At 36.2% G+C, this 15,034-nt stretch overlaps 2 protein-coding genes across 2 annotated transcripts in view; both read right to left on the bottom strand.

The window, feature by feature from the left end:
* LOC311095130 (uncharacterized protein) overlaps nt 1-15,034 on the bottom strand; it is a 467,684-nt gene that overhangs the window by 211,664 nt on the left and 240,986 nt on the right. The window lies entirely within an intron of this gene.
* LOC311095153 (interferon-induced very large GTPase 1) lies at nt 3,689-5,034 on the bottom strand. Its single transcript, XM_084133557.1, has one exon. The coding sequence runs from the start codon at nt 4,932-4,934 to the stop codon at nt 4,212-4,214; it is 723 nt and encodes a 240-aa protein (XP_083989683.1). The 5' UTR covers nt 4,935-5,034; the 3' UTR covers nt 3,689-4,211.

A 15,034-nucleotide genomic window follows, 5' to 3' on the forward strand; every position in this document is an offset into this window, starting at 1 on the left:
AACATCGCTAAGTTAGGCTGCACAGGACCAACCGCTCTGGATTGCGAAATATCTAAATAAATAAACATATTATAAAGCAAAGATTAGTCCCTGTCATTTCAACATTAACAATGTTCATACGAGTAAAATGACCTTTTTTTTTATTAAATTCTGCCTTAAAATAAACAAAAACCCATTTAATAATAGGAATAGTTCACTTTAAATAAATTGTCATAATTTACTCATCCTAAAGTTATTTCAAACCTGTATGAGTTTTTCTTCTGCTGAACACAAAAGAAAATATTTTGAAGAATCTTGGTAGCCAGAAAGTTGATGAACCCCATTGACTGCCATGTTATTTTTTTCCTACTATGAAAGTCAATGGGGTCCATCAACTGATTTTGCTTACCGACATTATTAACTCTATTCTCTTTTGTGTTCAGCTGAAGAAAGAAACTCATACAGGTTTGCCTGTGTAGGCAATATTGTATACATGTTAAAACAGTGTAAAATGTGCTGTATTGCTGCACTCATCGACAATAAAGGCCAATGTCATGTATTGTATGGAATACTATTTTACAAAGGTTTAAGAGGAAATAAAAAAGTTAATATTACTCATAAATAAAAACAGTTAATATTACTCACAAATATTGTTTTTTAAATGTTTAAATGTTAAAGTATTTCTACTCAATTTTATTTGTAAATGTAGCAGATGCAGTTATTCAGATTTATTTTACTTAATTTTTTTTACTTGCATTTACTCAATTCATACAGTATATTTCATTGATTTCACAGCTTTAAAATTTACTAAATTTTTTTGAGTGTAAAAATTGTGTGTTAAAAATCTACACAACATGAGTGAAAATACCATCAACACACTCTGTATTTAACACATCTCTTTTTACAGTGTGTAGACTTTAAGTTCCTGTACTCAACGTCTCTTTAAAAACAAATGTGCAGATAACGGCAACATTGCTGATCTCGTGCTGTACAACCACAATCATAAAAACCTTTTTAAATGTCACCAATCAGACATTACACACTTGCTGAGATAAACAATACCACATGATGATAATATTATCGTAAGATTAAGCTGACACTAATCACGATTCAATGAAACATCAACATCTAAAAATCTGTTAATTCTCAACAAGAACGTCTATAGACGTCTGATCTGGTGAGTAATAAACAGACTCACACAGAGATCAAGAATCAGCACAGGAATCTCAACAATGATGACAGACCAAAAGCTTCATGCCGCAATGCATGCTGGGTACCAGCATAGTACAAAATTCATCCATGACTCCCAGCATGCATTGCGGCATGAATAAATTATGCAGATGAATATTCCTACTTGTCTGACTGTTTTTGTTGTGACTTAAGTTGATTTTTTGTGATGTTCAGAGATGTTCAGAATCTGTTTATATTAATATTTTGTCGATTGTCACCGTTGTTGAGATTCATGAACTGATTCTTGGAGTCTGTGTGTGAGTTTCTCCTGCAGCTCAAAACTTTCTGCAAACATTTCATTTTTAAGAAATCGTTCTGCACTGCTGGATAACATGGTGTAGTTTGAAGAGACTGTAATAACTAATCTGCACATCATCCATCCATATACTCAAACTCACATTAGTGTGTAAAAGGTTTCAACACACTCCTGAGTAAAGAGGAATAACCTTCCTTCTTCTGTACTCGACTATTGATTAAAGGGTTAATAATTTTACATCTGCCCCTTTCGCTTTATTGTTAAAATTACACATCTGAATATGTAATTACCTGACACAATTTCTTTGTTAAAATGATTTGCACATCTATTGTGTTAAATTCTACACAACACAAGTTGACCCTGAGCACACTCACTACATGTGTTAAAATCTACACAACGTGTCCTTTTTAACACATCTCTTTTTACAGAGTAGTAAGTAGACAGAGAAGAAAGGACACCGACTGAAAACCCTTGAGAAAGTCCAGTGGTTAAATGATCAATAAAATAGACACTGGCTGAGATGAAAGAAAGCTGGAGAGTATTGACAGTATTGAGTAATGGAGGCTTTGCTCGCGTCGCAGGTTTGTAGTGTTGTGGGCAGAGGGATTTCACGTCCATACAGATTCGTTGAAATGATTACACCATTAAATGAAAGGATAGGCAGGCCTCTTATATCTAATGGAGCATCTACAGATGCAGCACCACGGACAGCGGATACGACAGCTTCAGCACCATGGACAGCAGATATACCAGATTCAGCACCACGGACAACAGAGATGACCGATACAGCACCATGGACAGCAGATATGGCAGATTCAGCACCACGGACAGCAGATATGGCAGATTCAGCACCACGGACAGCAGATATGGCAGATTCAGCACCATGAACAAAAGAGATGGCAGATTCAGCACCACGGACAACAGATATGACAGATTCAGCACCACGGACAGCAGAGATGACAGATTCAGCACCATGAACAAAAGAGATGGCAGATTCAGAACCACGGACAGCAGATATGGCAGATTCAGCACCATGAACAAAAGAGATGGCAGATTCAGCACCACGGACAACAGATATGACAGATTCAGCACCACGGACAGCAGAGATGACAGATTCAGCACCATGAACAAAAGAGATGACAGATTCAGCATCCTGGACAGCGACGGGACCTCAATATCGTGGGCTTTAGGCCAGGGCTCTCTGACCAGCAGTTCAGTGCCAGTAACAGACTAATCTGGTGTTGAATACAGAGATGAATGAAGCATATTGTGCTGAAAATGATCTGTGGTGTTCATAACGGTGGCTAATGTCTGCCATCATAGCCAGATAAAGGTCTAGTTCCTCCCTGTGCTCTGAGAAAACTTGACTGAGGATATCTCTGTAAATCCTAAAGGCAACTCAGAGAGGGGTTACACTAGAGTCCAGGTCTGACGTTTTAGGAGGACCACAGACATGACATTTACATCAGAATCAGCTCTTCCTCATCCTCTGGTCAGCTGGAAAACCCAAAGCTAGAGCTGATGTGCGCTAACAAGTTTCTATATCTCGTTCATTTGGACAAGCAGTGTGAAATGAATCTGATGAACTCTTGTGACACTGAACAGAGAATGATACACATATGAACTGTAATTGCCCAGTGGTTTTGTTAACAGTTTTGTCATTTCAACTTTTATAAACTTAGTTCTAACATTAGTAAAGTCCACTGGAATTGCACTGCATTTCTGTTTTGAAGCATGTGTTCCTGTATAGCCTTCATTGCTCATCAGCACACATCTTTCTGCAAGTAAACGCACACATTTTCTCATGTGTCAAAGTCACACTGTGTGTTTGTGTCCCGTTGACTTTAGTTCTGTTGTTCAGACACACACAGGGCAGAAGTGGAAGATCAGCAGATCCAGACTCAGAGCATTTCATTTCTCACCTCTCTAATTTTAACTCTTTTGACGCTAGACTTTTTGTTTTTATCTATTATTGTTGTCACATTATATATAATTTCAAAGCAGATTTACAGAGATATATGTGTCTCAATGTCAGTAGATTTACAGAAATTACAATTATAATCTTTGTTGTTTTATGTTTGCTATAACTCACTGTACAAGATCATGGAGCATTAGAGATTTTGATCTCAGTATTTTGTAATAAACATTATTTTATCAGATATATTTTAGTAATGTCTAAGTAATACATTTGAGTACAGACTGAAATACTGTCAGCAAATGAAAATCTGCCTTTAACAAACACATTTATATATGCACTTCAATCATAAATCAACAATCACAGATCTTTTTCAGTTCTGTTTTGATTAGTAATAAACTCTAATGTTCATCAAGCATTTTGAGCTTTATCATTTAGGCATATGTTCAGAAATGTTGTTTTGTAGTTCAGATCATGTATGAGGAACTGAATCTTGTCTTTAACTCTCGTCTGGTGTATTTGATGAAGCTCAGATCTTCTGAGGTGTAGATGAGCTCAGATTCTCACTGATGAATTTCAAAGAAACTCATTTCTTCCTAAATCTAAGAAGAGACACAAGAGTCTCTTTCTTAATCTGCTTCATTACATGTATGTATCCAAACTCTCAATAGCTTCCTGTTTTGAGTATTTTCTCCATTCATGTGGAATCTTACCACTCCCCTCAAATGTTTTACTGTAGTGTTTTTCCAGATCTTTCTGGAATCTGCACACAAACCACTTCCAGTAGTTCAGTTCAGAGAGATCAGGGCTGATGCTCCACTCTGCATAAACTCATCCTGCGCTTCTGTAGTCTCTATATTTAAACCTTCCATGTGGTGTATTAAAATCCAGATGACTTGCTACTAGATTTGTGCAAATATTAGGACAGAGATTCTGTGTTGAGCTGTAATATATTCCATTAATTCCCCTCACTCTGTGGAAAGGAGCACTGTGATCTCCATCATGGTCTTCTATGGTGTTGGTGCAGACGGCTCCACAGAACGGACACTGAACCCAACAGCACTGACAGAAGGAATCAATCAGAAGCTCACCTGGTCTGAGTTTACTGTCCAGCTTTACTGGAAATGATTCTGTGTTGAATCTACTGCTGATGTCAGACATTATATCAGGAAGTTTGTGTCTTATCACATCTTCTAGGAGGCTGAAATCATCAACATCTTCATGTTTGACTCCACTGAGGTATTTTTCAGAGAAGATCAGCACATCTGAGAGCTTCTGTGTGAAACTCTTCAACCACAGACCAACATCTCCTCTGTTCTCTTCAACATGTTCTTCCATGATCTTCATCTGCAAAAGTTTAATGTTCTCCTTCATCTTGGGTAAAACACTGACACTGAACTTATCAGTGATGTACCGACTGACTTCATCTCTGATGAAACTCTTGAAGTGATCTCTGGGATTATGAACATAGTTCATGTATTTGTTAAAATCCTCCTCTTCTGCCAGTGTCGTCAAGATGTGTTTCTCCAGATTTGATGGACAGTTTGCTCTCATTTCATCGATCAGATCTCTGGCGGTCTTCTTGTAGACGCTCTGCTCAATGGGCTCTTTCAGTTTCTGACAGATGATCTCTCCAAAAATAGCAGCTGATGTTGCTCCACAGGGCCGTGCACAGACATTTTGAGGGGCAGTGGCTTAAACCAAAAAAGGGGGCACTATAAGGAGTTTGAATGAGGCAGTATCATCTTAATACAGAAAATTAAAAACAACTCTTTTATATGGGCAATAAGATTACAATTAGGATTTAGTGCAAAATCAAGTTATGTTGTTATAATTACTCTTCCAATTAAATAATTCAATGTCAATGCCAGTTTAACTGTCTGATGCTCAGTGGGCTCTCACTCTCTGAGCTGCCTCATCCTATGGAAGTAGTATAGACATTTAATTTAATATTATGCACTTAAAGTATAAATTGAAATGATATACAGGTTACAACAGTTATAAAGTCACACCGGGGTAAAATGCGCATTTGACTTAATTCTCTTTTATACCACTCAATGGCACAAATTCTGCTCAGCACTTTTTTTCATAAACGCTTTTGATGATGGACTTGGAAATTTGGCTGATCATTGACTTGATCAAAGTTGATTCTGTGCTAATTTAATCTACTATTTTATATATATTTTTTAATGTTTTAGACTTATGTAGCAATTTAAATACAAAGATCTCAAGAATCTTGTTTCTGTATTTTTAAAATGAAAATTATGACAGATAGCCTATATTTATTGAACAAACATTTATTATTTAATTTATCAAAATAACTCCAAAATTGTTATAAACTTTACTAAAGTGATTGGTTTGAACAAGTATCAACTTAGACATTATTAAAAGCATATTCATTTAGCTTAAGTATTTTTATCAATACTGTGTGTCTTACCATGCTGGTTTTACCCCGTGTGTACCTCCTTGCCACCTCATACATTAATAAGATTTTTAAACAAACCACCTTTCTGATTTATTTTCACACAAAATCTGTTGCTCCATAAATTTTCAAACATTGTTCTGCAATCATACACTGGGAGTAGTGAAAATTAGAATTCTTGTTCAATCAAATTATTTAACCTGATCTAATCTAATATAAATAACACTAATAAATAAATCACGTATAAATAAATAACATTTTCTGTTGTTTGCAGATTGTGTCGACAAAAAAACAATGCCTTCACAAAATTAGAAGAACAGAGTGAGAAAGAGCAAAGACAAAGCCTATTCAACATGGCAAAAATTGAATCAAAGTTCTAGAAAGCCAGAGGGTAAATCATTATGTATAGAATATTTAGCAGACAGTTTTTCACACTTTAACTCCTGTAAATATATTTCCCATTATAATCAGTTGCCTTAGTTGATATAGTATCTATCTATAACATACATCATATTTATAATATTTTAATGAGACCATATTAACTTTATACATAATAAAAAGGTAATATACTATATATTATCTAAATGTGTTCTAATCTAAATGAATAGTACCTTAGTATAGTAGGTTACAAGGGGGCTAACGGCACAAAACACATTTGCTTTTCTTCCAAGAACATGGATGTTGCACGAGTTGTAACTTGTTAGCACTATTTGAAGACCAGGAGCAAAACATTTTGCGACAGAAATACAAAAACATATTACCAAAATACTAATTTTGTGGATCGACTACTGTCTGTAATGTGGATTGTAATTTGTAATCGACCTGTGAATGGGACGAAATTCTATTCTGAATCTGTCGTCGGAGAGCGGGCACATGCTTGTCTACGAGTGACGCTGCGGAGCGAGCAGGAAAACACGGAGCGGATTAGCGGAATCAGTGGATCTTTAGCGGAGCGATAACATAACGTTTTTATGGGAATCTTCTGGAGGGTTAGGGAGGGGGGCGAGAGGGGCACCTCAGCTGATGAGGGCAGAAGGGCAGTGGCTCTAGCCACCGGGCCACCCCCCTGTGCACGGCCCTGAATGTACTTGCTTCTGATCTTTGATGATTCAGCTAAAGCATAAACAAAATGTCAGGGTTTGGGGTTGAGGAGATGAAGCAAGGAATCAGTTGCAGGTAAAATGGGCTTTATTAATAATAAAAAATTAAACGTCAAATATCAACTTTCTTAGAAATTAAATGACAATAAAATAATGTTTTAGTATGATAATAATTGTTTAGTTTTATAATCCATTCATTGTGTTTCCAATCTTTAAAATAATACAGTGAAAAGACAGTAATTATGTGATAAACATGTTTCCAACATGTTTTATTTTGTTACACTTATTGATTTTCAACAACAGTATCATTACAACCGTCTACAACAGTATCACATCAGGCAGTGCATTGTAGTCTCCCTGAGGAAAATTTGATTCATTCGTTGCTATAGAAGAGGAAGAATTTACTAAACTCGTTAAATCATCTAAATCTACAACATGTATGTTAGACCCTATACCGACTAAGCTACTGAAAGAGATGCTTCCAGAGGTCATAGATCCTCTTCTTAATATCATTAATTCATCTTTGTCACTACGTACCAAAAACCTTTAAGCTGGCTATGATTAAGCGTGCAGGGCAACCACCCAGTAGAGCATTACAATAATCTTGAGGTCATGAACGCATGAACTAATTGTTCCACATTTGTCAATGAGAGCATATGGCGTAATTTAGATATATTTTTAAGATGGAAAAATGCGGTTTTACAGATACTAGACACGTGACTTTCAAATGAAAGATTGATATCAAAGAGCACACCCAGGTTCCTAACCGACGACAAAGACTTAACAGAGCAGCCATCAAGTGTTAGACAGTATTCTAGGTTATTACGTGAGGAAGTTTTTTGTCCAATAATTAGAATCTGTTTTTTCAGAATTTAGTAGTAGGAAATTACTATGCTATTTTATTCTATACCTTTATGAATTCTATTGAGAAACCATGAGAAAAAAGGTGAATAAAGACTGAGAGTCAATGTTTAGAAATTAATTATTATTATGTTTTGAACTATGCTGCGTTTTCCGGTGTGTTTGTTAATTATAAAAAAATGCAATTATTTTATATGAAAAAGTTAATAATTGTATTTTATTGAGAACATGTTTTAATTAGTCATTATATAATTAAATTCGTGTTATTTATATTAAATATATATATATATATATTTTTAGATCAGAATACATTTTAATCTGTCATATAATATTGTAATAAACCTCTAGGCTGGGGTTTCTTTTAAGAGGTTTAATTAGATTTCAATGGAGGACAGAGGGTACACCACACCACAGGCTTTAATAGAAAATATTACTTTGACAATGTTCAATTTAGAAAAGTAGTCATTATGTGAAACAGCATTTAGTTCATCAAACATCAACTCAGTACGCTCACTAGGACAAACGGCGATACACAAGTGAAACTCCAAACACGTCACTCCACTGCACTCTAGTGGTTAACCTCAGACCAGCACAGCACAATATAAATCGTGATCACACAGCAATCAGGTTTTTAAAGTGGAAAATCAGCACGTCCCTAGTCCAGCATACACGAATTATAATGGCTGTAAACCTCAAAATCTTAAAATACAACATACACACTCACTCATACATGCTCACAATGGTAATTAAAATATAGAACACTTCCCCGTTTCCATGACACAAGACCCCGACCCGGGGGAATCAGCCGTGCCAGGCAGTCCACAACAGCACGCGCTCTCCTCAGCGTTGTTCCCGTCCCCACAGTCACGACAATTAATCACTGGTTCTGGCCTGAATTAGTCCTCTTTGGCCGTCACAGCTCTCTTTAGAACTTATAAAGTGTCTTTGGGCTTTACGAGGTCTCTTTGGGCAGCACGGCTCTCAACCGTTCCTGGAACATGTGACCATAGCGCTCCTACACCCCAGCCCCACTATTATCTACACAGGTCGGTCTAGCTAGCTATCTTCGTTGCCGGATAAACCCTAACGGTCTCGAGCAACACAAAACGTCCCCCTTTCTTTCCTCTCCGCTTCTCTCACTCTTCTTAAAGGAGAAGTTCACTTTTAAAATGAAAATTCTGTCATCATATAATCACCCTCATGTTGTTTCAAACCTGTATGAATTTCTTTCTTCTGCTGAACAGAAAGGAAGATATTTAGAAGAATATCAGTAACCAGGCAGTTTTTGGGTCCCATTGACTTCCATAGTAGGAAAAAAATATACTATGGAAGTCAATGGGACCCAAAAACTGTCTGGTTACTGACATTCTTCTAAATATCTTCCTTTCTGTTCAGCAGAAGAAAGAAATTCATACAGCTTTCAAACAACATGAGGGTGATTATATGATGACAGAATTTTCATTTTAAAAGTGAACTTCTCCTTTAAATCTCCTCACTCCAGGTGAGATCAATTATCTCTTCCTTTCCTTCAGGCCATCAATGAAATGTGCTGCAGAAAGTTTCAGATGGGCCGAACCAAACCAGGAAGACAAATCCCCAGCGTTCATCACAGATGGTTTGATGAATAACTCCCGCATAAACACCAGCATTTTGTTAAAACCGTTAAATATATAACCGTTAAAGTTCATTTAGAAATTGTTACTTGAAATAACAATCTACTGATTATTGGACGGAAAACAAAACTGAACATTTAGTATAAACTCTTAATATAAAAAGTCATATTTTATTAGTATATGAAAATAAAATACTATTTTAAATAAAATAAAAAATAAAAAATTTCCCGTATTTAACCCCATTTTCTGACAGGTGTATTCATTGTTTTGGCATGTTATCAAGCTGATGATGTTTATATTCAGTACTATCAAATGATATAAAATTTCCATTGTCATAAGATTATGAGTCTGCAACTTCTCAATAAAGGTATCAACATTTTTCAAGGTAACAAAATAATTTTGAAAGAACTATAATGAAACTGTCATTTATATTCGACATTCTGTTCTTTCTTATGAGCCAGAAAAACACACTAAATTTAAGCTATAGTATACAGGATACATATCTGTAAAAATAAGTCTAATATTATTTATATTTATGTAAAAAAAAACACAAAAAAACATTCTAACCGTGAGACACTTTTTCATTGTTTTTAAGAGGTTTTTTTTGTATTCATTTATTTATGTATTGATTGATTGCATGTTATCAATCGGATTTTGTTTACCGGTATTAGATTTTGATATTAGCTATTGTTAAATAATAAAACATGAACAGTATAATAGAAACACTAGAAATATGTCTTCTAGATCAGGGATGGGCCACATCTGTCCTGGAGGGCCGTTGTCCTGCAGAGTTTCGCTCATAGGACGGTTTTGCATGTTAAAATATTTAATGGTTTGATTTTTGGGTATGTGAGACAATTTGATTTAATCTTCCCTGTTTCTGAGAAGATCTCAGTGACCGGCAGCCGTCGACTGATCAGCCCTGCAAACCTGCTGGTGGACCGTGGAGATATGCACTCATCCCAGATAAACGCAGCTTATACTGTAAATAGTTGTAAAAAGTACTGTAAGTAAAAATGTATGGCCTAGAACAATTTATTTTGTAGTAAATGTACAAATTAATTGACGTGACAAAAATAAATGTACAGAATAATTTCTTTATTACATTTACAAGTTAGCCTATAATTTGCATTACAGAAATAAACAATGCACAGAAATAATTTTTGCTTTATTTACAAATTATAACTTGCATAACAATAATGTATACGATTGTTTCATTTACAAATTTTAATTTACATAACCAAAAGTTTATTTCTCTACCAATCTGTGGAGAAGAGAAAACTATCTGTCCATTCTCCCCCTGCTCTCCTGTGATCTCCTCTCCTCGGTCTCTCTGAAACTTCACGTCCTCCTCCCTCAATATCTCCATCAGCTCCTCCTCTCCGTCTCGAAAAAATCACACAGACGTTTAGTAATTTAACATTATTTTATTTACTTTACTTTTTATATTACTTTATTTTCAACACAAAAATTAAATGTGTGTGTGTGTAAACATTCTCAGCATGAAATGTGTCTGTTACTGTGGATCAAAATCACAAATCATCCAGATTTGACTCGTAGATCTCTGCGAATGAAAAAAGTGGCGACTCTTGTAGAAAGCTGTAGCTGTTAGGATGGAGTGCTTGAACACCGCTCATTATGTTGCAGTTGGGCTTGGAGAAACGTTTCTGTATTTCCCCAATAACAGAGTCAAGGATTGGACAGAAGATGTTCTTTCTTTCTAAAACCATCTTTGTCATCTTGGTCACTTGTATGCGCGCCAACAGTGGATGTCACTACAGATCCTTCTAGTCTAGAGCTGGTCTTACGTTGCCTTTTTTTCACACTTTCAATGCTGATATTACACTTTTGAGCTGTGTTTAAGATTTCTCTCCATAGCTCATCACAAAAGGATTCTTCTCTGTAACTCTTAAATGTGTCCTGAAGTGCTTCAATAAGCTCGACAGCTCTCGCTAGGTCTAGTGACGGTGACTGAAGCATATCAGATAGAAGCTTGGTGTCACCCAGCACTTTGCAGAATGTTGCTAGAAGCCCAATGAAAGGCAAGTCAGTTTGGGCAAGAAGACCCCGTGCCTCCACAGACCGGTCCCCACTTCTCTCTTCAGCAATATCTTCAAGGACACACAGCACTGCAGGTAACCGGTCCATCATATTACGGCAGGCAAAGTGCCTGCACGCCCATCTTGTGTCGCTGAGCTTCTGAAGCTCTCTAGGCTGACCTCCATACATTTCTTTCTGAACTTCAAGCCATTTGTGGTGAGTGTATGAGCCTGACATGAAGACATATCCAGTAAAGAACAGAAACATGATGCCTCAGGTGCTGACTTGACAGTATCAACTAAAACTAAGTTCAGGCAATGTGTTTTGCCACTGCCTTTATGCATGCAGAAACACCTGTATGTTTTCCTCATTACAGACGCTCCATCATATCCCTGGCCTACAAGATTGCTTCTGTAATCCAATCCATATCTCTCAAGACTATTGATGATCTTCTCTGTCAACCCTTCAGCATTTAAACTATCAGCTTTTTGAAAATGTACTTCACCCTTATAATAATATCTCAGGACCAGGGAAATTTGTTCTTTTTTTTCATGTCCTTAGTTTCATCAACTAGAACACTGAATGACTCGTTTTCTTTGACTTCTTGATGATATTTTGTCGAACCATCTCTGCCAAACACTCCAGGATTTCTTGTTTCGTGGTATTACTTGTGTACTCAGCATTTCCGCTGGACAGTTTTTTCTTCACTATTGGGTCATGTTTTGCTATTTGCTCCAATATGGCCAGAAAGTTCCCGCTATTCTCAGACTCCTCTGACTCACGATGGCCTCTTTGGGGAATATGTTGTGTAGCAGTCAGCAGGAGAACATCTGCCACGGTTTTTATATAGTCCTGATTCTCTTGGACTCTTTTTAGGTAGTCTTTATTAATTGATTTCAACAAAGATGTGTTGCTCTCAGCTCCCCTTTTGTAGTCAGACCATGCCCACATTGCATTTACATGGTGCTCTGATTTGGCATACATTGCAAACCCATCGTCCTTATATAGTGCTTTTTTCCAGTTTGCAAAACCTGAGCTTGAAGTGAAGGCAGATTGAGGGGCAGAAGGGAGTGAAAAATGTCTGCATACAAAACAATGGGCCGAGATCTGGCTTTGTGAATATTCTATCCATGGATATTCTTTATACCATGTAGAATTAAATGCCCTACTTTTTTTTTCCTTGCTTTGTTCTAGGAAACATCGCTAAGTTAGGCTGCACAGGACCAACCGCTCTGGATTGTGAAATATCTAAATAAATAGACATATTGATAAAGCAAAGATTAGTCCCTGTCATTTCAACATTAACAACTTTAAAAAAAAAAGGTTTTCTTCTGCTGAACACAAAATAAAATATTTTTAAGAATCTTGGTAGCCAAAATCAGTTGATGAACCCCATTGACTGCCATGTTATTTTTTTCCTACTATGGAAGTCAATGGGGTCCATCAACTGATTTTGCTTACTGACATTCTTAACTCTATTCTCTTTTGTGTTCAGCTGAAGAAAGAAACTCATACAGGTTTGAAACAAGTTTAGGGTGAGTAAATGACAGTTTAAATTAAGTGAACTAATCCTTTAAGTAGGCTATCTAAATTACACAGAGTTGCATGTAGCTGGTATTAGTTAACGTTCAAACATTTCAGTGTTTATCAGGCCTTTTTGGGAAAATATTATTGTGCCTTTCTTTAGTCTTTAAAACAACAGATAAAGTAATATTTATGTACTTTATATGTATGTGGTGGTGTGTGCATTTCTGCTGAATAACACTGACAAAGTCGATTCTATTCAGTAGTCTGCCGAAGTTACGTTAGCTAATCTACTAGCTACACGCAATAGCTTGGTCAGTCACACACATGAAAGTATCAGACTACTAACATAAGATGCGATATTTCAAAATATATACCATTAATACATAGCTTGGTCAGTCACACACTAAAGTATCAGACTAAATACTAACATACGATGCGATATTTCAAAATATATAATTTAGTGTGTACATACCGTAAACACTGACGTGTCGTGGTGTCTCTCTCCTCCTGTTTTGTAAACGTGCAACTGTGCTCGCTTCCTCTTCACGCGAGTCTCAAATCAAGCAGTGATTGACAGCACTCTGGTCCAATGGTGCGGTGGGCATTTTCAGGTTGACAGTAAATCTAGCCCAATGAGATTCGGGGGGGTGCCACCCCGTGCCCCCCCTCTAGACACGCCCCTGCGACTATTTCTTTGAAATGGCTAAAAATATTATGCTTATCGAGGACAGTGCTGCTATAATTAATAAAGTAAACCTAACTCAGAAATTGGGCTCTATATAAGTTCAGTGATTCAGGTCAAATGATTGTGAAATAATGATTATGGTAAAACACAATCAACACCATCATATCACCTTTTCTCTTTGTTTATCTGGCTGTTATAACTCAGGTACAGCAGCCAAACAAAATCTAAAGTCAATAATTTAAGGGTCAAGAGCCCAACTAAAGCAAACACTGATCATCACAATGGTGACTTAGATTACGGTTTTCTCCTTCAGTGATTCTGCTTGTTAACATCAGGTGTCTTCAATGTTGGCAATAAAAAATAAAGATTTCTTAATGCATCTTTGACGTCTGTCTGTTATTCAGATATTTTAAAATTTATTTGTTAAATTTATCTATAAAATCTGTTGCCACAATTTTATTGAGTAGATATAGCGTATTCATTTTTACAGTGTAGGCTACCTGAATGTTTAAATGTTTCATTTGTACTTCTAAAATGTTTGTTAAATGAGTTTAAATGTAGGCAATATTGTATACATGTTAAAACAGTGTAAAATGTGCTGTATTGCTGTACTCATATTTTGTTGATTGTTTTTTTGTTGAATAAATTATGCAGATGAATATTCCTACTTGTTTGACTATTTGCTGTTTTTGTTGTGACTGTAGTTGTTTCTTTGTGATGTTCAGAGTTGATCTGTTTATATTAATATTTTGTCGATTGTCACCGTTGTTGAGATTCATGAGCTGATTCTTGAAGTCTGTGTGTGAGTTTCTCCTGCAGCTCAAAACTTTCTGAACACATTTCATTTTTAAGAAATCGTTCTGCACTGCTGGATAACATGGTGTAGTTTGAAGAGACTGTAATAACTAATCTGCACATCATCCGTCCATATACTCAAACTCACATTAGTGTGTAAAGGTTTCAACACACTCCTGAGTAAAGAGGAATAACACATTAGTTGTGTTAAAGGTAGTCCTTATATAAACACAGAGATGTGTTGAGAAACGACACAGGATGTGTGTAAAAATATATGTGTCATTTGTAACACGTCTTTTTACAGGTTGTGTTGTTTTCAACACATCATTTTATAAGAGCACACCGACACTCGCCATCAAGCAAGCAAATTTTATTTATATAGCACTTTTCCAAACAAATCAATGCAGTTCAAAGTGCTTTACAGGCACAAAAACAATAAAATAGTCTGGAGCAAGTCCATGCAGTGCCTTATAAAGGTAACCAATGTAATGATTTTAGTATAGGTGTGATGTGTTCTCTCACCATCAATGTGCATCGTATACAGTGTTAATGTTCTCAAACAAACAGGCCTGAGTAAACAAAAGTTATTAATATACAATATTTTGTGCAAA

Source organism: Abramis brama, assembly GCF_963993115.1.
Source record: "Abramis brama genome assembly, chromosome: 1".
NCBI lineage: Eukaryota > Metazoa > Chordata > Actinopteri > Cypriniformes > Leuciscidae > Abramis > Abramis brama.

Coding starts and splice junctions, on each gene's coding strand:
- LOC311095153 (XM_084133557.1), bottom strand. CDS start 4,934: ATGAGAGCAAACTGTCCATCAAATCTGGAGAAACACATCTTGACGACA.